The sequence below is a fragment of the Acomys russatus genome, chromosome 14, assembly GCF_903995435.1.
Source record: "Acomys russatus chromosome 14, mAcoRus1.1, whole genome shotgun sequence".
Lineage (NCBI taxonomy): Eukaryota > Metazoa > Chordata > Mammalia > Rodentia > Muridae > Acomys > Acomys russatus.
The window spans coordinates 56916254-56941767 of NC_067150.1; the positions used below are offsets into that span (position 1 = coordinate 56916254).

The following is a 25514-nucleotide window of genomic DNA, read 5'->3' on the forward strand; positions in this document are numbered from 1 at the left end:
TTCTGACTCATGAGCTGGATGTGTAGATGCTTCCCAGTTCGGGTGTGTGCCAGCCTGTTCTCCATAAGCTCTAGGCTTGGTCAAGAGTTGCACACCGCAGGCCTGTAGGGGCCAGAGACAGTGAGGCCAAGAGAGGCAGTAATAACTGGTTGGCAGGCCTCCTGCTAAGCTGTTCTCAGGCCCTGCTGCTCGCCACAGTAGGAGCCCATGCAGCTAAATATTTTTTCTATAGAAAGACACTCAGAATTTCATGTGAAAATTCCTAATTTGTTGGTAACTAACCAAAGAAACAGAAACTAACAAAACAAAAAATCCTGAAGCCAAGCCAGGTGGTGGTGGTGCCTACCTTTAATCCCAGCACTTGGACAGCAGAGGCAGGCGGATCTCTGAGTTTGAGGCCAGCCTGGCCTATAGAGCGAGTTCTAGGACAGCCAGGGCTACACAGAGAAACCCTGTCTCAGAAAACAAAACAAAACAAAAAGCAAACAAACAAACCTGGAAGTCATTTAGTGAGTTAAACCTGTATGTACACTTGTCGCTTTGTACCTGGAGATCAAAGAACTTTTAGTTTTCACTCTGTCCAGTGAAATCAATGGACAAAAATCTGCCTCTGAGTGCTCAGCTGTACCCAGCCTGTGTTTGACAGCCCCTGTCCCTCCACAGTAACTTTTTTTTTTTTTTGAGACAGGAGTTCTCTGTGTAGCCTTGGCTGTCCTGGACTCACTTTGTAGACCAGGCTGGCCTTGAACTCACAGCGATCCACCTGCCTCTGCCTCCTGAGTGCTGGGATTACAGGTGTGCGCCACCACGCCAGGCGCCTTGTGACAATTCTATGTCAACTATCCAGACTCTAGAAAAACAGAAAATAAGTCTACACTCTCTAAATAACCAGTCATTTTCAGCACTCTGCCTCTGCCCTCTGGTGGCCTCTTGAAGGTACCCAAAAACATCCTTAGAAACCCTTTCTCAGAGGTCTGGATTGATGTGAGGGCAAGTGCGCCACCATGCCCGGCCCCCATCCTGCCCTTTAAACAATTATTGGGCCAGGTGTGATAGTGCACACCTTTAACCCAGAATTTGAAAGGTAGAGACAGTCAGATCTCTGAGTTGGAGGCCAGCCTTGCGCAGGGGAAAAACTATATTACTGTCATCGTCATTGGCACTGTCAGCATCATCAGGTTTTTTGAGACAGAGTTTCTCTGGGTAGCCGTGGCTGTCCTGGATCTCCCTTCATAGACCAGGCTGGCCTTGAGCTCACAGAGATCTGTCTGCCTCTGCCTCCTGAGTGCTGGGATTACAGGTGTGCACTAACACTCGTGGTTTGGATGGGTATGTGATTTAAGAACAAAAAACAAACAAAAGACCACCAAAAAAAAAAAAAAAAAAAACCCAACAACAACAAAACTGTTTAGGGTGCATATAAGCAAATGATTGATAGAGTAGGAACCAGAAGCTGGGCAGATTGTGTATACTAGCAGCTGAGAGATGGGCTACAGATGACTTGGTAAAGGCCAGAGAGTCGGCATTCCAGAAGGAAGAAAATGATGGATGGAGGGCAGAGCAGAGCATGATGGGGGAACTGTCAGAGGAACTTGGGATAAACTGGGAGTGAGCTGGGACTAGACTCTGGTATCTCAGTTTTCTTTTTAAAGGTTGGTTTTATGAGTGTTTTGCTTGACTGTATGGATGTGTACCTAATATCCTAGAGGTTAGCAAAGTGCGTTAGATCTCCTGGAGCTGAGGCAGTTGTGAGCTGTTGTGTGGGTGCTAGGAATTGATCCCTGCTCTTCCGCAAAAGCAACAAGTGCTCTTAACCACAGAACCAACTTTCCAGCCCTTAGATTATTGTTTAAATATGCAAGTTATGCATGAGTGTAATCTCATAAAAAATTAAAGCTTCATGATAGTCTTGGGTGTCCCGTCCCATGGAACATCGAACCAGGCTACACCTGAAAGGGGGTGGGGTTAGAATTGGAGAGAAAAAGGAGACTGACACTTGGGCCTGTCCCCAAATTTTCAGAGTTGCTCTTGGATGTCTCGGGTATAAACTGCTCAGGTGCTCCATGCACAGCTGCCACCCTCTGCTCTAGACAAAGGCTCCGCTAAGGGGCTGCAGCTTGGGGCTGGGGGCACTGCTAGATTTTCTCTGGTTCCTTTGGGATTTGCTCACCAAGGACATGAACTGTGACCCTGCATCACCAGCAGGTGGTGTTAAAGCACTTCCTCACTGGAAAGTCGGGAAGGCACCTTGTCACAGCCATGTCTGTTTGCAGATTATGTTGTCTGCAAACAGCTCTCTTGGCTTCTTTTGTCTTCTGAGGCGGTGGCTGCTGCTGCTTCTCCTCCTCCTCCTCCTTCTTCATTATTATTTGTTGTTGTTTGAGACAGGGTTTCTCTATGTTATCTTTGCTGTCCTGGATTCACTTTGTAGACCAGGCTTGCCTCAAACTCACAGCAATCTGCCTGCCTCTGCCTCCCAAGTGTTTTTATTTTTTTGGTTTTTAGAGACAGGGTTTCTCTGTGTAACCTTGGCTGTCTTGAACTCGATTTGTAGACCAGGCTGGCCTTGAACTCAGAGATCCACCTGCCTCTGCCTCTCAAGTGCTGGGATTAAAGGTGTGTGCCACCACTACCCCACATTTGTTTTGTTTTTGTTTTGAAACAGAGCCCCCAAGTGGACTCCAAAGTCATTCTGTAGCCAAGGATGACTGTGAACTGATCCTCCTGTCTCCACTGCTCCAGCACGGACACACGACACTTGGTTTTGTATGTAACTTTTGACCAAGACAGAGTATAATAATCACGGCAGCATAAAGAGTGCCGGCAGTTCATGCTCTGTCTTAGCGCTGAGGGCTGGTGTGGACTGGCCACATGCGTGAATGGTAGCCCAAGCCCATCTGAAAAGAGTAAGCCTTTAGAAAGGGCTTCATGGAATCCAGGCTAGCCTTAAATTTCATAAGTGACCAAAGATGACCCTGAACATCTGATCTTGCTGCCTCCACCTCCCCAGCACTGAGATTACAAGCAGTTGCTTGCCGTCACTTCATCTGGTTCATCTGGTTGCCCTGGGTGGCTTTTCTGTGAGCAAATCAATCAACATCTTGAGGAATTCAGCTGTGCCCTCTTTCAAAATGATTAACTCAGTTGTACTTGTTGGCTGTTATTTATTTTGGGGTTTTCCTTTCCTTTTTAAAAAATTTTAAAAGATTTATTTATTTATTTTGAGTGCTCTGTCTGCATGTACACCTGCAGGCCAGAAGAGGGCATCAGATCACCTTATAGATGGCTGTGAGCCACCATGTGGATGCTAGGAATTGAACTCAGGAGCTTTTAACCACTGAGCCATCTCTCCAGCCCTACTTTTGGGTCCCCCCTCCTCCTCTCTGTCTAACCCACCTTCTCCTTTTCACCTGAAGGCTGAACATTGGGCCTCTGTCCATCCATTGGATGTGCTTGGTTCTGCTCTCTCTGTGGTTATGAAGGGTTCTAGACACCCTCATAGACGCTGTGGAAATGGCTGATTGATATGCTCCCAGCCCCATGCCTCACTTCCCACCTGCTTTTAACATCCACCTACTAATAGAGTTCTTCTGGGAAGCTAGGAAATTCTAGAAGGATCCCTTTTGGTACAGGGAAGTCAAGTGATCTGTATTTGCCAGGAGCAAAGAGATCCCCAGAGAGTCGTTTGTGGCCTCCAGGGTCTTTCAGGCTTTGAGGCTGGTTTCTGTGCCTCTCTCAGGGCAGGGCCCAGTGGGAACAAACATACACTCATAACTAGTTCTCAAAGGGCACAGAGTCCTGTGGCTAAAGTGGAAAATATGTCTTATGCGTATGCACGGACACGTACGCGTACACACACACACACACACACACACACACACTCATAGTTACTGTGCTTCACATTCTTAAGACCTTTTCCCATGAAGTCCCACAGTCCTAAGCAGCAGGAAGGGCAGCCAGTCATGGGGGTGAACGGAGGTCCCTTCCCTGTGGAAGCCTCACCCCGCTGTGCTCCATTTACTCTTAACCATACAAGCCCTGTCCGTCGCCCCCCCCCCCCCCCCCCACTGCTTTCAGAGGAGGAAATTGCTGAACAATGTGGCAGATCAGAGAATGGGCACAGTGCCTGGAGCCCGAGGCCAGGCCGGGTCTTGAGCAGGCCATGGACTCTGACCTCTGACTGCCCTGCTGGTCCTAGGCGGTCGTATGTTCCTTATTGCCAGGAGACGTCATTTGGGGAGCAAGTCCTTCCCTTCCTTCAGTTTGTCTGTCCCCCGCATGGGGTAGCGTCTTCCTCCCCTCTTGCCCTTCTCAGCATGTCAAGGTCGAATTCCCTTCTAGACAAAGCCTGTCCTCTCACCAGGGTTATGGAAATACTTAGAGAGACACGCGGTAGTAGCCACGTCACTTGCAGCTTCCTTGGGCTGGGAGGGTGGTGGGAACCACGGCTGGTGTTCTTCCTGTTGGTCTAAAATTGTCTTCTGCCCAGGGGACCAGAATCCTGCTCTCAGCCCTGACTCCTGGTCAGTTCCAGTTTCAGAGTTCAGTGCCTAACCTCTCGGGACTTTCGCTTCATGACTGGCGTGGTGACATACACCTCTCTTGCTGTGGTTCTTAGATTGTCAGGCAGAGTGGTTAATAGAACCCAAGAGTTCCTGGGCAGCCTGGATTTCATAGTGAGAGCCTGCCTTAAAGTTAAAGCCTTCATGGTGGTGCACACCTGTGACCTCGCACTTGAAATGGGGAGGAGGTTGATAAAAGTCAGTGCTTGCTACATAATAAGTTCAAGGCCAGCCTCAGATGAGTAAAGACTTTTAAAAATAAATTTTAGGGCCCTGGAGACCTGGCTCAGAGGTTAAGAGCACTGGCTGCTCTTCCAAAGGTACTGAGTTCAATTCCCAGCAACCACATGATGGCTCACAGCCATATAATGAGATCTGGTGCCCTCTTCTGGCGTGTAGACAACACATGTGGGCAGAATACTATACAAATAAATAAATCTTTTAAAAGTGGATTTTAGGGTTAGGGTTGTGGCTCAATTGGCAGAATGTTTGCCTAGCATGCACGAAGCCCTGGGCTTAACCCCTCCTACTGCAGAAACCAGCTGTGTGCCTGTAACTCCACACTGGGGGTGGGGGAAGCCGGGAGCCGGCACAGGAGGATCAGGAGTTCAAGGTCAAAGGATTTAATTACACAGTAATTCCTTTTTATTTTTCAGTCTTGAAGCTTTCATTCTAAAAGGCCTGAACAAAAAGCTGGTTTTCGGTATGGAGCTGCCGGCCTGGGCCTTCTGCCACTGGGGAGCCAGCCTTGGGCAGGGCAGGCAGAGAGGATACAAGTGCTGGGATGAGCAGACACCCTTAAAAGTCTGGTTTTGTGAAAGTGTATTCTTCCTCATACCATCTTCAGCCTGACTCTGTGTTGTATCAGTAAGTGTCCATCTGAGACTCAGGCACCATTTCACTTGATTTCCACACAAGACAGATCAGAAATGGCTTCAGGCCAGGCTCGGTGGCTCACCTGTAATCCCAGCACTCAGTAGGCAGAGGCGGGTGGATTGTTGTGAGTTCGAAGCCAGCCTGGTCTACAAAGTCCAGGACAGCCAGGACTACACAGAGAAATCCTGTCTAAAAAAAATGAAAATTAAAAAAGGGGCCTGGAGAGATAGCTCAGAGGTTAAGAGCACTGACTGCTCTTCCAGAGGTCCTGAGTTCAATTCCCAACAACGACATGGTGGCTCACAACCTGCAGCTTGTACATGCAAATAAAGCACTGTTTACATAACAAATCTTTTTTTTTATTATTAAAAAAAAAAAAAAAAGGCCTTCAGAAGACCTGACTAACTTAGTCACACAGCTGCAAGCAGACCAGTTTAGATCTGTCTTTCCGTGTTGCACCATAATGCAGGGGATGGATCTAACCCAGGGCCTCACACATGCTAAGCCAACCAACATTTTACCCCACCACAGCCCTATTTTACTTTAGTTAGTTGAAATTTAACTAGCTAGGGGCAGTTGTGCAGGACAGTATGGGTAGAGGAGGGTGGCTCCTGCCTTTGTGACGCTTCCCCCTGACTGGCCTGGTGCATGAAGATGGTAACTTCCTACAGTGCAGGCCATGGCGGATGCTTCTCACTCATCTCATGTGAATCTAGACAACCTTGGATGCAAATTCTGGTTTCATCTGCTAGCTTTGAAATTGAACAAATACATTTCTTTCGGTGGATAGATCCTTAATAAATATTAACAGTAATTCTCTTTACTATTAGATAAAAATTAGCCAGATGGTGGTAGTGCACGCCTTTAATCCCAGCACTCGGGAGGCAGAGGCAGGTGGATCGCTGTGAGTTCGAGGCCAGCCTGGTCTACAAAGTGAGTCCAGGATGGCCAAGGCTACATAGAGAAACCCTGTCTCGAAAAGCCAAAAAAAAAAAAAAGTACTGCTGGTTTGTTCCAGCTGTGTGAAGGTGGGGCTCCCAGGCAGTCTGGCTTACTTGGTGAGTTCCAGGTCAGTGGAAGACCCTGTCTCTCTCAATCAATCACTAAAGTAGCTGACACCTGAAGACTGTGACCGCAGGTTGTCCTCTGACTTCTGGATGTCTGCACCCCCCCCCCAATTGCACCTGCACACACACATGAGTAGGTACGCACCCATACATACCATCCAACTCCACACAAACACACAAAAATGCTTAGTAAATGGTTAGTATTAGTGACACAATGTGCTTTCGGTATTTGCTAGTTGACTAGTCGGAAAGCGTCCTTTAGCCCACAGGGTCACTTGCTCATGGTGGGCTGGCAAAGCCGAGGCACTCTCTGCTGGGGCTGGGAGGGTGGAGCTGGCCTTAACAGCCCAGTTCTGTTATGAGCTAATGTAAGAACTCACTTGAAAGAGCAGGTATGGATGGCTAAGGGTGACGCGGTAGAGGATGGCCTCGAACTTACAGAGATCCACTTACCTCACCGCCTCACCCATTCTGGGATTAAAGGTGTGTGCCACCCCCTCAGCAGCGCCCCCAACCGCCTTGCTGGGGACTTGTTTTTTTTTTTGTTAGGGTGAGTTCCAGACAGGGTTTCTCTGTGTGGCCCTGGCTGTCCTGGAGCAAACTATGTAGAACAGTCTGCTTCTGCCTCCCCAGTGCAGGGGCCTTAAGGTGTTCGTCACTGCACCCAGCAAAGTGGAGGATTTTGAAGTGAGCCAGAGAAGAGGCCAGTTCTGAGCACCTGATGAGAACCAGAACAGTTCTTTGACCACTTCAGCTTTTGTTGACTAAAACCTTAGTTTCTAGCTCCACCTTCCCTTCTACACTATCTCCATATCCCCCTGATCTAAAACTAAAATCTTGTCTTGCTATAGAACCGGTAGGCCCTGAGCCGGCCCCTGGGTTGGGGCCATACTGAAATGACCTCTGCACTCTGGAGTGCACCCACCCTCTTTCCAAACTGTCTCTCCCACTTGTTACTTCCTCTGCAGTGTCCTTCAGACTGACCACTTACCTCACTGCGATGGCCTCTCTCTGTGACATCCAAGGTAGGTAGGCGCGTTGCCTAGCCCATATGGAGTATTCCTGGACTCCCACCGTGCCAGACGCACATAGTAAGTAGCTGCTTACTGAACTCTGAGTGAGTGGATGATTTGAGGTGACCACTGTGATCTGAGAGTGCATTTTCTCTCCCCCCGCCCCCCAGTCCTCTTCCTTAGCCTCTTGCATGTCTCTTATGTCTTCTTCTTTGAGATAGGTCTCACTGTGTAGTTTTGGCTGTGTTGGAACTTGCTTAGTACACCAAGCTGGCCTTCAGCTCACAGAGATCCACCTCTCCCTGCCTCCTGGGTGGTAGGACAAAGGGTTACACAGTCTCTATTGATTTCAGTCGAAGTTGATCAGGCACAGAAGGTTGAAGCGTATGGTCCTGGGAGTGTGGCTGGGATTTGAGGGGTGTGTACATTATTGACTGACCTTTTGGCACTAATCTGTGATTAGAGGGCTAGTCAAAACAGGGAATGCACGAAGAGCCTTGCATGATCGATTGAAGTAGCGTGCATTGATTGTGACCAGAAGCAACTGTCAACAAGCTAGAGAGGAGCCTACGATCGTGACCTACAAAAACTTGGCTTCAAATGCCAGTCGGGGCGGACTAACTTGAGATTGGCTCCAAAATGGAGAGATTATTTTCACTTGGCCGTGGGGGCCAGCAAGGTGGCTGTGGGAGTAAAGGTGCTTGCTGTCATTTGACAGATTATTAATTTGCATTATGAATCGAAGGAAAAGATCTGTGGAGTTAGATTCATACCTGAAGCGGTGCTAATTTAGGAGTAGCATTCGTAAGTTTCAGATTTTGTTTTGTTTTGTTTTTTGTTTTTCGAGACAGGGTTTCTCTGTAGCCTTGGCCATCCTGAACTCACTTTGTAGACCAGGCTGGCCTCGAACTCACAGCGATCCGCCTGCCTCTGCCTCCCGAGTGCTGAAGTTTCAGATTTTATTTTGTTTAATGAAATACACTCTCCGGGTTTACAAATAGTACCATCCTGTTTGGCTACGCACAAAAAGCAGCAAGTGCCCAGTGTGGTGAGGCACACCTGTGTTCCCAGCACGCTGTGGGAGGTTAGGAAGTGAAGGCAGGAGGACCAGGGCCTCAAGGTCATCCTTCAGTGAGTTTGCGGCCAGCCTGTGTACATGAAAAAACGAAAAAACGGAATTGAAGACTGGCTGTAGGCAAACCTGAGCCCAAGGCTTCCCGCCCCTCTTCCCAAGATGCTAGCCTGCCCCTGCTACGCCTGCGCCTAGGCGGGGCGGTGCTTTGCCCTTTGTTGTGGGCCCAGTTTCCCAGGACACCAAGCGGCTCTGGGGGTGGGGCTATGCAGATGAGGCACTCGGGGGCGGGGCGGCTGCGCGGCGGCGGCCGGGGAGGGTCAGTTGGAGGCAGGCGCTCGCTGAGGCAAGAGGAGGGTTCCCGGCCCGCGGCCTGACAGGGACTTAGCCCGAAGAGACCGGCCCGCGCGCGCGACCCCACACCCACCCACTCGTCCATCTACCCACTCCCCGCGCCGCCTCCTCCCACCCTGAGCAGAGCCACCGAGGATGATAAACACCCAGGACAGGTAACGGCCCGGCGCAGGCTCCCCGCCCCCATCCTCCCTCCGCAGCTCCAGAGGCCTCCTCCCCCTCCCCCCACCCCAGCAGCTAGCCCCCGGCACCCAGGGGGCTCCATCCGCTCCCACTGTCCCCCTTCGCTACTCCTGCTACCCCAGCCCTGAAATTGGGCCTCCTTCCGTCCTTTAGCCCCCTTTCCTCCAGCCCGGCCCATCCCCTTCATCTGGGCTTCCTCCTCGCCCAACCCCCCCACCCCCAAACCTGGACCTAGCCTTCCAGTCAGTCGCCCCTTTTCTTAAGCCCAGCGGAACGGTTCCCAGTTCCCTCCACTGGGCTTTCTCCTACAGATTTCCCTAATTGGTTCTTGCCTTCCCTAAATCTTTCTTACTCCTTCACAAGTCACTTAATAGCTTTAAATCCGTTCTCTAGTGAAACCTGCACCCCAGCCAGACTCTTTTCTCTCAGTCCTGCCAGGCTCTCACCAAAAGCAAGCTCCATCCGACCCCTATCCTCTCCTCCTGCCCTCCTTTGGATGCCCAGTCACCCCTTGGTCCTACTTTCCTTCCGCACCCCTCCCCAATTAGGCCCCATTTTCCCGTCTGGGAACCTCATTCCTTTTATTTCTCAAACAGCGTGGACTCCATTCCTTCCTCCATCCTGTTTTCCCAGTGACGTCGCCAACACTACATACTCCTACCCTTTAAACACTACAAAGTCTCAGTTGAAACTCATCTTCTCATCTTAATCCCCCATTTTTAAAATCATTACATCACACAGGTTAATCTATCTCCTTTCCTGGGAAGATCTACCCCTTTTAAATTAACCCCAGGGCCTTCAGAATATAGACACTGGGCCTTTGGAAGTTACCTATCTCAAGACCCAATCCTAGTTTCCCTAAGGATTTGAAGAGTGAGTCTGCACATCCTTTTGAATTGCTGTGGGTTTCTTAACTTTTTTTTTCTTCAAAACAGGGTTTCTCTGTGTAGCCCTGACCAGGCTGGTTTTGAACTCACAGAGGTTCGCCTGCCTTTGCTTCCCAAGTGTGTCACCACTGTCTGGTACTCACTTTGGTTTTTCGAGGACAGGATTTCTCTGTGTGTATCCTTGGCTGTAGAGCAAGCTGGCCTTGAACTCACAGATATCCTCCTGCCTTTACCTCCCAGTGCTGTGACCAGACGCGTGCGCCACCACCCCGGCTGGGTTTCTTAACTTTAAACCAAAGTGGCAGAAATCATCCTTTTAGTTTCCTTTCTTGTCTTGTCTCCACTTTCCCAGCTGTCCCATATTTCTGCCTAGACAGATGCTCTTCTCCAGGACTTCATCTTTTTTCCATTCCCCAGGGTGTCTATATCACTTGCTTATGTATTAACATGGCTTCCACTAGCAATTTGGATTGATTCCTTATACCCCCTTCCCCTGTAGGACTTATTGCTGAACCCTCCAGAACTTGTTTGAAACCCATTGAGTCCGCATACTGCATCCTTTGTCCTCACATTGGACTTTTATGGCCTCTGACCTTGAGCGAGCTGACCCGTTCCTAAAACTGCCACAATCCCTCCAAAACCAGACATGACTTGTTACACACGTGGTCTTCCTTGTTGCTGGCCACAGGGCCCGGGCCTATGGTTTCTGTCAAAGCTTGGCCCCTTTCACTAACTGATCTTAACACTTTCTCTTTCCTGCTTGTTTAGCAGCTCCGTCATTTTCCCAACTGTGTTTTCCTCACATTTTAGTGTATCTTAATCCTAGCTTCATGTTAAAAAAAAAAAAAAAGCTAGTTATTTGTTCTCTCCCTTCACAGATTACTCCAGATGGCCCAGGTAGAGCCTGGTGAATGGTAGCATTTTTAAAGCTCTCCAGTTAATTCTCATGTGGAGCCTGAGTTGAAAACTACTTTCATGTTAAGAAAGACTTAGTCTTTCCCATCCCATCCCTGCCTGCATTGCCAGCCTCTCCTTTATTGACAAGGCTTCATCCTCAGGGACTTCTTGGTCTTCCTCAGTTAAGAAGGAAACTCTTAGCCTGGTGCACGAGTTTAATCCCAACACTCGGGAAGCAGAGGCAGGTGGATCTTTCGAGTTCAAGGCCAGCCTCGTCTACAGAGGTAGTTCCATGACAGCCAGGACTACACGTACACAGAGAAACCTTGTCTTTCAAAAAAACCAGGACAACAAAACAAAATCAAAAATGAAACCCTTATTTACATCATACCTTTATGGCTCCACTTTTAGCCATTTTCTTTCCCTATTAATTCTTTTCATATAGGCACCTTGCTCCCCGTCCCCTGGTCGACTATGGCTGTCTGAGCCATTGTCACTAACCTATCACACCCTCATTGCCTACAGCCCCATCCTGCTTCCCCCTTTTCAGAGATTTCCCATAGGTTTCCCCATTGCGCTCCATTCTCTGATTCTTTGATTCCATCTTCTTTAACTCAGTCCTGTCACAGCTCAGGAGGTGGAGGTGGGTGTATCCTTGGATGATGCAGGATACAGAAGGCGCTGTTGTGGTCTGGAAGGCTGTGTGTGCTGAGGATGGAGGGCATGTGAGATGGGGCGTTCCAGCAGTCATTCTCAGGAGTCCTTTGGATTGATTGGGTCTAGGTGCCAAGTCCTTTGCAGCTTGAGCCAGAGATTTGAGTATTTGAGACCAACACTTAGGGCCTTTCACAAACGGAGTGTAAGCTATTTGAGTTCTAATTGTACCTCACTTAGCCAGTGTGCTTACATATAAAAAGGGGGTTGAGTTAGCTTAACTTGGAAGGTTACTTCCAGCTGCCTAAGTGGCAAAACAGGCTTGCTTGTCTCCAGGGCCCTTGCTTTAGTGTGTTGGTAATTTGAGGGGCTTGGCTGAGTGAGGCAGGTGGAGGGAGGAGTGAGCTGGCCTGCCAGGGCCTGGGCAAGAGCTGGTCCTTGGATCAGGATCTTCTCCTTTAGCCTGGGGGTGGGGTGGGGTGTACAGGGTGTCTGGTTTCTTTGCTTTATGCCAGTCTTGTTTCCATAGTATGCTTCCCAGCCTCCTCTGCTGGCCCTTAAGTTTATGAAAGGAATCCTGTTGGAATCTTAGCTGGGTGATTCTGATAACAGCCGGATGTTCTTCCCAGGCAGTGTTGGTGTTTTTAATGTGCAGTGTAGGGAGCTGGCTGAGTGTTTAGTTCCCACTGGGTGGGGGCTGGGCTTTCCTGCTTCCCTGGCTCCAGTGAAAAATTCAGGAGAGGGAGGCCTGTTTTCCTGGAAGAAATAGTTGCAGAAGAGCTGCCAGTGTTCTGAAAACAAGGCTCTTCCTTTCTAGCAGTCAGATTAGTGTCTCCACAGTATCAGACTTCCTGGTGGTGGCCAGTGAAGAAGAGCAAGCAGAAGACCCCTTTATTATATGTTTTGAACAATAGGTTTAAATCTAAGGGAAATAAAATTTTGTGACCTTTCTCTGCCTGGATTTGTATAGGCCAGGGACACAGTATCTGTCCATGGCGTTGGTGCCGTAAGATGGCCCAGCATGTGGAGTGCAGCCAACACTGGCTTGGTTAGCCATATTATAGTCAATCTGTGTGATAGGCCCTACAGGTGTTTTTTAGGGGTAGGGAGTGCTCAAGAGAACTTCAGGGGTCACCTCTAGTTTCTTCACTGCGTGGTTTCCTCTGTAGTGGAATTTCTGTCTCTTCCCAAATAAATTGGCTTTGTTAATTCCCCTTTCTAATCAGCTTTGCTTGTTGAGTGTGGGGCGGTAGACTGACAGCTAGTATAGTCAGAAACACCCCTACATTGGGCTAGGCTTTAGAACGCAATGGGGGCTAGTAATAGCAATCCCCATTCTGCCAATAAATCCAAATTTAGCCCTAGAGCTGTGCATATATATGAAGGAGACTAAGGAGTAGGACAGAGGCATGTTACAAACAAGCATTTTTGGGAAAAGCCATTCATTCTATTTTGAACCAGTGTGCAGTGGTTAGATTTGGAAGGCTCACTGAAAGTGATAGGGCTGGGCATGGTGACACAGGCCTTTAATCCCAGTACCTAGGAGGCAGCAACAGACAGACCAGACCAGCCTGGTCTACATAGTGAGTTTGAGACCAGCCAAGGCTACATGGTCAATAAGACTGTCTGCAAACTGCAACAATGGATAAAAAAAGAAAAAAATCACAGGAAGGAAGTTATAGAGCAGACTGTAATGGCTTGTAGATGAGCAAGAATTTTGTTATTTTAGCAAGACAGTTTTCTGCAAGCAGCAGCAGCAAATGCCTTGTGTAAGAGAAGCTTTAAGAAAAACTCCTAGGCCCTTTGATACTATATAAACAATGATGTAATCCTGCCCTCAGAGGGGAGGCTGGACTGTGTGAGGAGCTAACAGTATAAACTAAACTGAAGACTTGAATATGTAAAACTATCTTAAAGTATAGTACAGTATGATTGCTTAGCAATATCCAGCAAGCACAAGTGCCAATACAGTTGTGCCTGCAGATGTACCACTGTTAGTTGTAACATCTGTTAGTGTGCAAACATCAGGGGCACACATATTCTGGCTGCCATCAGTTAGATTTCTCTTTCTTGTAGAAAATCAACCAAAACCCATTTTTGCTTTCAGCCTATGATTCAGAGTGGTGATGTCATTTCTTATAATCATACTGATTAAGTAGACTCCCTTTGGAACATGTAACAGCCCTGGTGAGGTGACTTAGTGACTAATGCCTGGCACCATACATGGCCTGCCTCTCAGATACAGAGAGGAATCAACAGTTGGAAATCACCCTCTGTGGCCACCTTATTTTGAACATGGCTGGCACCACCTGCCTTTCTTCTTACACCCTTTTTGCTAAGTGTGCTTGCAGCTCAGGACTAGTCTTGTTTTTCGTAAGGTTTTTGGTTTCTCTGTGTAGCCTTGGCTGTCCTGGACTTTGTAGACCAGACTGGCCTCAAACTCACAGAGATCTGCCTGCCTCTGCGTCCCTGGGATTACAGGTGCACACCTCCACACCTGGCTGCTTTACATAAAGATTGCTCCTTAGAGAGATTCCTAACGCCCGGGTACAAGCAGCTTGTTTTGAATTGAGGGTGTTGGGTGTTGTGTGAGGCTCCTGAGACAAGAATGGGTCAGAAGAAGTAGGGGGAATGAATGGAGGATGCCAGGAGTGTGATCTTTGATACTACCAAGGCCAGCTGGCCTCTGATGGGCAGTGGGAATGAAAGGGGCAGGCCGGAGTGAGGAGGCCACTGTGCTGGAGTGAAAAACTGAACTATCAGAGAATCAGAACTCCAAGTATTTGTTAGGTTAGCTTAGGTTGTGCTTTGAGCAAACTGAAAGGGGAAATGACAGTCATCTGGAAGTTTTTTGCTTTGTTTTGAGACAGGGTTTCACACCCTTAAGTCACTACGTAGCTTGGGCCAGCACTGAACTCAAGAGCAGTCTCCTGCTTCAGCCTCCAGAGACCTGGGGCTATAAATGAGTCACTTGTTGAATTTTTCCTTTTCCTTGTAGTACTGGGGCTCACTCAGACACATGGCCTTTACGTTCTCAGCAGGTGAGAGCTTTATCTCCAACCCTGGAAGTCCTTTACCAAGATATTTGATAGCTCTTGTATAGTGGCACACACTTGTAATCCCAGCACTCAGGGAAGCAAAGGCAGGCAGATCTCTGTGAGTTTGAGGCCAGCCAGAGCTACAGTGTGAGTCCAGGACAGCCAAGCTACACAGAGAAAACCTGTGTGAAAAAACAAAAAACAAAAAAAAACAAAAAAAACAAAAAAAAAAAGAAGAAGAAAGAAAAAAAAAAGTTCAAGTTATCCTCTGTATATGGTGAGTCTGAGGCCATCAAGAGCTAAGTGAAGCCCTATTTTTTTCTTTTCTTTTTTTCTTAAGATTTATTTATTATGTATACTATGCTCTGCCTGTATATACACCCACAGGCCAGAAGAGGGCATCAGATCACATTATAGATGGTTGTGAGCCACGATGTGGTTGCTGGGAATTGAACTCAGGACCTCTGGAAGAGCAGTCAGTGCTTTTAATCACTGAACCATCTCCCCAGCCTGTGAAACCCTATTTCAATACACATGGGGGAAGGGGGGGGGGGGAGGTTAATTATTCTAATTAGTAAATGCTGTCAAATTCTAAAAATCTGATTTGAATGATAAAAATTTGAGTTAGCATCAACATTTTCCATGTATATACATCTGCTACATACACTGCCTGTTGGTGGTCATATGAAACTGTGCTTGCTAACAACATTTCAGACAGTAGCTTCCCAGACACATGGCTGGAGAATCGAACCCTGTGCATAACTGCACAACTAGGCAGGCACTCTCCCTCAGCTATAGCCTAGCCCTCATAGAGGTGTGAATTATCAGCAGCACGTGAACTGCATGTGGGTGATGGGAGGTGTGTATTCAGGGGCAGGTCTTCTAGCAGCTGAGGAAACAGGCTCTGACATTATGCTCCCATGGATTTGGACACCTGACACCTTCCTTTCCAGTATGGTCTGTTTGTTCTTCTCAAAAGCAGGACTGGGTCAGCTGGATGTCTGGGTGAGGTATAATACATTCCCACTTTTCTCCTTTTTCTCCCCGAGACAGGGTCTCTCTGTGTAGTCCTGGCTGTCTTGGACTCACTTTGTAAACCAGTCTGGCCTCAAACTCAGTGATCCACCTGCCTCTGCCTCCCAAGTGCTGGGATTAAAGGTGTGCGCCACCACACTGAACACACATCTAACTTTTCTCAACCCATCTTTTCAGTCTTTAGCCTCAAACTTCTTAAAAATGTTTGTTACAGCCGGACCCCAGCACTTGGGAGGCAGAGGCAGGAGGATCGCTGTAAGTTCGAGGCCAGCCTGGTCTACAAAGGAAGTCAAGGACAGCTAAGGCTACACAGAGAAACCCTGTCACCAAAACCAAAAAAAAAAGTTACATTCATTTATTGTATGCATGTGCATAGTGTATGAAGGTCAAAAGCTTGTTCGTTTTTCCATGTGAGATTAGGTGACTGAACTCAGGTCATCAGGCTTAGTGATAAGTTTTTACCTTGTGGGCCTTATCTCTCTTCTCAAGCTAGAATGAATTTAAATCACTTTGGTGTAAAAGATTTAGTCATTTCTGCCCCCTAGTGGAGTGACTAAAATCTGTGGAAGGATTGGCAAAAGCTGAAATAAAACCAAATTGAATATGAAACTTTATGTACTTTTAATGTAAGAAGCCATATTCTCAAGCTGAGTGGTGGTGGTGCAGGCCTTTAATTCCAGCACCCAAGTGGCAGGGGCAGGTGATCTCTTGAGTTTGAGGACAGTGTGGTCTACAGATCCAAGTTCCAGAACAGCCAGGGCCACACAGAGAAACCCTGTCTTGAAGAACCGAGAAGGGGTCCCATTCTCCTCTCTTGTACTTAAATTCTTTCAAATTCTTTTAAATTCCATTTCTAATGAGACTGGTGGCTGATTTTGGTGTCTCATTTGAGCACTAAAGTCAGTATCAGAAGAGAAGGTTAGCTGGGCGGTGGTGGCCCACACCTTTAATCCCAGCACTCGGAAGGCAGAGGCAGGTGGATTGCTGTGAGTTCGAGGCCAGCCTGGTCTACAAAGCGAGTCTAGGACAGCCAAGGCTACACAGAGAAACCCTGTCTAAAAAAAAAAAAAAAAAAAAAAAAGTTGTTGCTAGGCAGTTTCATGTCCCATAATTGCTGTGTCCATCCCTCATCCCTTTAGAAATGGCAGTCAGGTATTTGAAGAGTATGGTAATCTGCCACTCACTTTGACTAATTAATCAGTGCATTATAATGGACAGTGAAGATAACTTTCTATGATCTCATATCTACTCAGGAGTTTCTCTTAGGAAACTGGACCTGGACACATGCCACCTTGTGCAGGGTTTTTACAGTCAAACAGCAGAGCTTGCATGTGATGAAGTTGTGTGTATGGAGGGAAGTGACCTGTCACCAAGGTGTGGACTTGTTACATTTACTTGGAGATAAAAGGAAACCAGAAATATCACAGGTTTACAGATTAGTGCAGATCAGAGGCAGGCCCCAGGGACTATTTCTAGGGGTGGGGGAGATGATTGTGCACCCCTGTCTCTCATCATTGTGACTCTTTCTGGGAGTGGTGTCTTGTTTCTGCCATTTTTGGGTGAGAATTAGGTAAGAATCAGCATACCAAGCCAGGCACACCTGTAATCCCAGCACTCAGGAGTTAGAGGCAGGTGGATCCCTGTGAGTTCAAGGCCAGCCTGATCTACAAAGTGAGTCCAGGACAGCCAAGGCTACACAGAGAAACTGTCTCCCCTCACCCCCCCCCCCCAAAAAAAGAAGAATGAATCAGGATACTGGTTGGAATGTTGGGGTTTAAATTCAGTTAGCTCAGCCATGTAAAGTGGAATAATCCCCTTCTCAAGTAGAAGTCTGGCAGCAGAATTCTAGAAGTGAGGGCCTTGGTGATCTAGTTTTGTGAACCCAAGCAGTTCTAGTATACAAGATGTCTTCTTTCTCAGAGGGGATTTGCCTATTCCTTGGGACAACTCTGCTGAGCAGTGTAAGCTAGCCATCCAGTCAGCTAGGTTCCCCAGTGGCCTAGCCTTCCTAGTACCCTCATAGATGGGGTTTGTGTTTTTCCATTGGGAATTCCTGACCTGCCTTTTTGGTTGCTTGGACATTGTTATTCTGCTCCTTATACCTTTAGCAGGGGAAGTAATAATAGTTGTCTAAAGTACAACATAGCTTCTGTCCTTGTCCAGTCAAGTTGAGAAGTATTCCCTGAGGCTTTCCAGACGGCAGGAGGTAGGTGTGTGTGTGATCATCTGCAGATGTGGATGCCAACCCAGGAGCTTCATTTCTAACATTCTAGTTTAGACCCCCAGTTGGATCCCTGGAGAGCTAAGCCATGGTGAGCTTGCACTCCTTGCCTGAGCTAGAATGCTGATGCAGGCCAGTTGGTGGTTAGGTGACTAGATTGTTGCCATGTTAGACATTTTGTTTTGTCGCTTTTTAGTTAAACAAAACAAAACAAAAACTCCACACCAGCAAGCCTTGCACCATTTCAGGGAGGGGGGAAACCGCCCTAATTTCTAGCAAATGTTGATTTCTGTAGTGTAGATCTACCAACCACAGTTGACTGGGTCAGGTTACCAACGTGACACCCCCACCCCAGACAGGATTTCTCTCTGTAGTCTTGGTTCTCTTGGACTCCCAAGAGATCCACCTGCCTCTGCCTCCCTGAGTGCTGAGATTACAGGTGTGTGCCACTGCCCAGCCAGCATGACATTGTTAATAGCTGCAGTTGTGTATGCTGGCTGTAGCACTCCTGTTCTCTGCATCTGGTTCCCCTGTGGCAGAGTGTTGTGGCTATGGGACAGGCCTGTTGATAGTCATGATGCATAGTCATGGACAAGGAGGGCAGTGGAGCAGATTTAGAACCCTTTTTTGTTTGCCTGAAGATTAAAGTGTGTACCAGCAGGACAGTAGTAGCTTACAACTTTAATCCCAGCACCCAGGAGGCAGTGGCAGGCGGATTTCACTGAGTTCAGGGCCAGCCTGGTGTACATAGTGAGCTCCAGGACAGCCAAGGCTACATAGAGAAATTCTTCTTAAAAGTGCTAGGCAGGGTGCACATGTGGGGGCAACAGGGCCTGCAAAGCTTTTAAACATTTGTAAGACATTTGATCCTTATCTCCTTATTCAGAGCCTCCCAGCAGATACCCCTTTTCATGTGCCTGCCATTTTGACAGTGTATTACCTATGTTCTCATGCTCAGGTCATGAAGAAACTCAAATTTGATGGCCCCAGGAACAGACTCTTCCATGATATTCTGGAGTCAATTCCAAGATTTAGTTTCATTCATAACCCTAGAGCAATTTGGTTTTTTTTTTAAATTGCAGACCCTATGCTGAGATGGAGGGGAGGAAAGGGAATAATAGCCTTGGCAGTTTCTCAGCCATAGTACCTAGCCCAGGCTGACAGTGATTGTACTATATAGGCGGGTAAGATGGTTAAGGAAGAGACTGGAGACTTAGCAGGCAAACTCTGATGGGTTAAACCCCATGTCAAGAGCTTGTTAATGTTTGACAGGTAATCTTCTGGTCAGACGTCCATCAGGACTTCCGTACCCTTTTGGAACTCTTTATGTCCCTTGGGAAAAAAAAAAGTAGCATTTCTGGAAGCTCAAGAAGAACGAACTTGAGCAGTGAGGGGTAGCCTTAGAACACTTGTGTACGTAGAGGGAGGGCAGGATGGAGGGGTATGGGCTTGATGTCATGGTGTTTACTGTCTGACTTTTTGTCTCTTGCAGTAGTATTTTGCCTTTGAGTAACTGTCCCCAGCTCCAGTGCTGCAGGCACATTGTTCCAGGGCCTCTGTGGTGCTCCTGATGCCCCTCACCCACTGTCGAAGATCCCCGGTGGGCGAGGGGGCGGCAGGGATCCTTCTCTCTCAGCTCTAATATATAAGGTAAGGAGGATTTTGGTATAGCTTGGGTGGAGCCTCCTAGATCCCACTGAGCAGCTGCTCAAATGGTGTGAGTTTTCCTTAGTCTTCTTAGACAGAAGTAGGCTGGCTGAGGGAAAACCGGAACTGATAACTTTTTTTTTCTTCTTCTTCTTCAAGACAGAGTTTCTCTGTGTAACCTTGGCTGTCCTGGACTTTGTAGACCAGGCTGGCCTCGAACTCACTGAGATCCGCTTGCCTCCGCCTCTCTGAGTACTCGATCAAAGGAGTGCGCTACCACACTTAGCCTGATAGCTTTTTTCAACTGAAGCTATTGTATGCCTTATCTGGAATCCTAGGAGAATGTTAGCGCTATTTGTTGTCTTAAGTTGCTGCTGGTTGAGGCCTAGGACCTGGTTCAGCTTCTTAGGCTGGGAATGGAGAGTTAGCAGGGCACCTGAGTTCTTTATCTAAGGACTTGATTGAGTGCTGGGATTACAGGTGTATATTCTGTGTAAGAGCCCTGGCTGTTCTGGACTGACTTTGTAGACCAGGCCTTGTAGATCCACCTGCCTCTGTGCTGGGATTAAAGGCATGTGCCACCATGCCCAGCCATGTCCAGCTGTCTTTTCCTCAAAAAAAAAGAAATCTTTAGAGAGTGAGTTAACCCAAACCCAAAAAGATACACATGGCATATACTCAATTATAATTGTACAGTAGCCCACCAGGGATGTCCTTGAAAAGTCTTCACTTAGCAGGAGACTGGTATAGATGCTGGGACTTCCTATTGGGATTCTAGGTGAGAGAGGTATGGGAGAATGGGGAAATAGAAGGATCTAGAGAGTCCTAGAAACCTACCAGAAGACCATCAAGGATGGCAGATTCAGCTCAAACTACTGTACCAACCAAGGACAATGCATGCAGTAAACTAAATCTAGAACCCTATTCAGATCCAGCCAATGGACACCACATTCTCCACATTGTGTCGAGAGTGGGGACTGACTCTTGACATGCACTCTGGTGCCTCCTATTTGACCACTTCCCCATGGTGGGGGAGCCTGGTGGCACTCAGGAAAGGTAAGCAGGCTACCAGGACGAGACCTGATAGGCTGTGATCATATGGTAGGGGAGGTGGTCTCCTTCTGTCACAGACCTAGGAGAGGGGAATAGGGTGAAGGAGGGAGGGAGGGAGGGGGGGAACATGAAGATACAAGTTAAGGGACAACAATTGAGATGTAATCTGAATAAATTAAAAAAAAAGTTCTTTAAAGTCAAGGTCTTAGGCCATACATGGTAGTTTATGCCTTTAATTCCATCACTCAGGAGGAAGGGCAGGTGGATCTTTAGGATTTCCAGGCCAGCCAGGGCTATCGAGTGAGACACTGTCTCAAAAACAAAACAAGTCTTGTGTAGTCTAGGCTGGCCTTTAACTCATAATCCTCCTGCCTCAGCCTCCTCTGCAGCAATGCTAGAATTCCATTCATGTTTTTCTCTTAGAGAAGAAGGGAAAGCCCTGACAGACCTTGAGGCTAGGGAGACCTAGGTCTTCATTTCAACTTGGCCTTTACTAGTGTAGGAGCCGTGGGCCAGTTCCTAACTCGCTCTTGGTTTGCTCTCTCATATTTAAGGTGGAGATACTAATAATGAATAGTACTTTGCACAGCACTCAGCACTTGGTTGGTTCTTAATAAGAATTTCCTTTCCCATCTTACTCTGGCTTTACCAACAGCAGCTATTCTTAGAAATGGCTGCAGTTAGCTCACAAGACTTCTGTACTTCTGACATGACTCTTATTTACCTGAGCATGGCCCATGGGATGCCAGCGCCCACTGGTTTAGGGAGCATAGGGTATGGCCAGTAGTAGAGATTCTGTCCTCTGCCCTAACTCTCCTTCCCAGGACGAGAAGCTCACTGTAACCCAGGACCTCCCCGTGAATGATGGAAAACCTCACATCGTCCACTTCCAGTATGAGGTCACCGAGGTGAAGGTCTCATCCTGGGATGCAGTCCTGTCCAGCCAGAGCCTGTTTGTAGAAATCCCAGATGGATTATTAGCTGATGGGAGCAAAGAAGGGTAAGGAGCCAATGAAGAGAACTGTTACTGGGGATTGCAGCTTCTTCCTTAGCTCTAGACTCCCCAAGCAGGTAATGCGGCTGGTACAGTTTTTAGCCAGCCAGGCCTCCTCCAGGTTATAATTAAAGCAAGTCTTTAGCATGTTAACTAGTCACTCACCAGTTAATCAGATTCCCAGCAGGTGTCAAGTTCCCTTGAACCTCCATACAAAGGTACAATTTGAAAGGCCAAGGAATATAGGTAGACTGGTGGGCTTTCATTAGATTAGGTACTTTTCTCCAAGTAGCCTATGTGTAAAGAGCATTCCCAGGACATTTTTCTTGATTGACTCCAATTTCTATCTTTTGAGACAGGCGTTCACTGTTTAGTTCTGACTGTTCTGGGCTACGTAGACCAGGCTGGCCTCAAACTTGGAGATCCACCGCCTCTGCCTCCTGAGTGCTGGGATTTAAAGACCAGTACCACCATTCCTGGCCTCAGTTTACTGAGGAAACTGAGCTCAGAGTATAATATTCCTATCAGAGTAATGACCAAATGAACTGGGTTTCTTCTAAGGCACCACAGTCTTGTGATTGGCATTACTTTATGACAGTGTTACTTTCGGATGGAGAACTCAGTTATTAGAAGAAAGAACCACTCTCCACTTCTCAGGATATTTGACTTATTTTTTTCTTAATGTAGGGTCTTAAATGGGAAGCTTTCTTTGGAGATCCTGTATTAAATTTGCTAGCTCTTAGGTTCAGAAGGCCATTTTAAGGGTGGGATGGAGATCTGGGAAGGTGGCAGTGGACCTGATCAGTGTTGTTTCTGTAGATTGTTAGCACTGCTAGAGTTTGCTGAGGAGAAGATGAAAGTGAACTACCTGTTCATCTGCTTCAGGAAGGGCCGGGAAGACAGAGGTGAGCAGTCAAAACAGACCTGTGCAGAGGGCTGCACACCATGTACATTGCCTTAGCAACCCAGTCGTACTTGGTCTGTCTTTGGTGTTTTGCCTGAATTAGATCCCCTTCTATGCTTTATTTTCTGCAGCTCCACTCCTGAAGACGTTCAGCTTCTTGGGCTTTGAGATTGTACGTCCAGGTCATCCCTGTGTTCCCTCTTGGCCAGATGTGATGTTCATGGTTTACCCCCTGGACCAGAACTTGTCTGATGAGGACTGATGGTCATAGAGGATGCTTTGCCCAAGAGCCACAGTGGGGGAAGAGGGAAAGCTAGGCAGCCCTGGGACAGAGGAGAGGGTTTCCGGCTGTCTAGGGAAGGACATTAAGGGGCTCAGGTTGAGGGCTGCCCATTGTGTTCTCGGAGTTGACTCGTTGAAATTGTTTTCCATAAGAACAGTATAAGCATATTAGTCACATGTAACCACCAATAGTAATGAAGATGTTTATGAACTGGCATTAGAAGCTTTTTAAACTGCGCTGTGATGTGCTCCATCTAGCCTAGGGGAGACATTGCCTGGAGGGGGAGGGACTGTCTGGTCCAGGGGCAAACACCTGGAGGGCTGGTGGGCAGCACCGTCAGGCTTGGGTTTCCTTGCAATTGGGCTTTCTTTTTTTGGTTTTTAAAACTTAGGTATTTTCTTTCCTTGCTTCCTGTCATTCAGGGGCTCCTGAGTATAGGCTTTTTAGCTCCTGGGCAGTGTCCTTGGGTTGTTTTCCACACTCCACCTTGGGCTTCTCAGCATTTTGTGTCTGGCCTGGTGTAAGGAGGTCTGACCTCGCTTTCTTTACAGCTTAGTGTTATTCTGGCACTTGGTTAAGCTGGCTTAATCTGTTAATGTTACCAATGCATTTTAAATTGGGGCATTGAAATTCACCCCCCCCCACACACACACCAGGGCTTTTTTAGGGGTGTCTGGGCCTTAAGAAACTAGCCAACTACATCTCAAGTGACCACTGGAGTTCTTGCCTCTGTGGCCCAGGCCCCACGATCTCTTTCCTAGTAAGAACAGAGAGGAAGAATAGTAAACTCAGGGCCTGGGGTTTGTGGGAGAATCTGTTCTTAGTGACTGGATGCCGCTGGCTGGCCAAGCATAGTACTGACTGCCCCCCTAAAGGTTCCGAGCAGGGCCTAGGGGTCGGGCTGAACTGCAGAACGGCCTGCCTTTTTACTGCTGTCACCAAACAGCTTGTTCTAAAGAGAAACGAAGGGAGAGAGATCTACATTGGGTGTGGGGGTGTCAGGGAGGCAAGTGTGTTGTGTTACTGTGTCAATAAACTGACTTAAAAGTTGTGGTTGGTCTGTTCTTTATTTCTGTACCAGGACCAATTCCCTACCACTACCAGAGCTTAACATGATACAAGTGTGATGCATACCTCTCAGGGAAAAGGCTGCTGGTCTCTGGGGCCGTGTTACACTGTGACATGTAGGGTTGCTAGGAGTGGGACTCCAAGTGCCCGTGGAGAAGAGAGGTGTACGCATACTTTCCTGTGTGGTAGCAGCTAACCAAGAATTCCAGTTGTCACACACAAGGCTGGGGCTTAAAACTAGCTTTTCCTTTTTTTAAAAAAAATATTTTTTATGTATGCAATGCTCTACCTGCATGTAGGTTTTCCTTTTTTTTCCCTTAAGACTTATTATTTATACAATGCTCTGCCTGCTGCCTGCTGTAGGTTTCTTTAAGATTTATTATGTATACAATGTTCTGCCTGCTGTAGGTTTTACTTTTTAAGGTACTGCCTAACTCTATGCCTGATGTTTTACCCCCCCTCCCCTGATACAAGGTCACTATAGCTCTGGCCTGAACTTGTGTGGGGGTCTTCCTGCTTTAGCCCCTCCAGTGCCGTCATGCCTGGCTCTAAGCAGCACACACTATTCCATTTTAGTGCCTCCTCTTGGAGCCCAGTGTTCTATAGCATGCTTTTTGTCCCTTTGCACCGCCAACACGAAGAATCCTCTCTAAGTGTCCTAGAGGAGGGAGCTCAGCCCTTAATGGCCTCTCTTCTCAGGTTCTGCATGGACACCCCGTCTCCTCACACCTGTGGATATGCAGCTACTTTATTGTCAACCCTTAGTTTCTCTATAGGCTTGGCTCAATTTTCAGCTTTTTTTTTTTTCCCTTCATGGAGCTTACCTGTTTTATTTAGCCAAGTCACTAAACTTGGGCTCCAAACTGCACATGGTGTTCCTTCAAAGCGACTGGCTTGAAAACACCCTCCATCACACAAGTGACTCCTAGAGGCAGCAGGGAGGTCAAGAGCCAAAATGTAAAACCTGAGAATTCCATTCACAGACAGAGGTAACAAAGCTCACAAAGCAGAGGGGAACACTGTTTATAGCCGGTTAAAAATGGGCTGACTTGGAAACCATATACCTACCCAAAGAGCTCCCTGTCCAAAAAAAAATGGGGTTACTCAAGACCACCACTGACAGGTCATAATCATGGTAAGCAGGCAGCAGCACTTCATTTTAAAAAAACAATTTAGAGCAGGGCGTGGTGGTGCACGCCTTTGATCCCAGCACTCCTCGAGAGGCAGAGCAGGTGGATTGCTGAGTTTGAAGCCAGCCTGGTCTACAAAGTGAGTCCAGGACAACCTAGGCTAACACAGAGAAACCCTGTCTCAAAAAACCAAAAACTAAACCAAAGGGAAAAAAAAAAAAAAACCAAAAACCCACAACTTAGAAGATAGAAGATTTAGGTGGTAAAGAGAGGGATAGAGGAGATACGTGAAAGGCAAACTTTAGTCTAAATTTAAGAACAGGGACATTAAAAACTTTATTCAATAAATACAACAAATAATTTAAAAATATACTTCAATTCCAAAGCCAATTAAGAAAAGTAGAGACAAAGGAGGAAAGGAGAAAGGCTAAACATGGTTTGGCTGGGCTGTTTCAGACGGCATCACTCTTTAAGAATCTCATCAAAAGCCCCTACCAATAATAGATCCTTAGCCTTTGATCTCATAGGGTAACCACAGGAGTCCAGGGTGATCCCAGGACCAGTGGACTTAGGAGG

General features: G+C 47.4%; 2 protein-coding genes across 2 annotated transcripts in view; one reads left to right on the plus strand and one right to left on the minus strand.

Annotated features, from left to right (window-relative positions):
- Positions 1–19368: 19368 nt before the first annotated feature.
- Positions 19369–22891, plus strand: Oaz2 (ornithine decarboxylase antizyme 2; the record flags this gene model as incomplete). The annotated part of the gene is made up of 4 exons (XM_051156683.1): positions 19369–19509; positions 21384–21559; positions 22373–22458; positions 22589–22891. Coding segments are annotated over 4 exons (534 nt in total), but the record flags the coding sequence as incomplete, so codon positions are not given.
- A 1824-nt stretch (positions 22892–24715) lies between these two features.
- Positions 24716–25514, minus strand: part of Znf609 (zinc finger protein 609) — a 146968-nt gene continuing 146169 nt past the window's right edge. Inside the window, exon 11 of the transcript XR_007831828.1 lies at positions 24716–24733. The gene's annotated coding sequence lies outside the window, so the exon portion shown is untranslated. The remainder of the gene's footprint in view (positions 24734–25514) is intronic.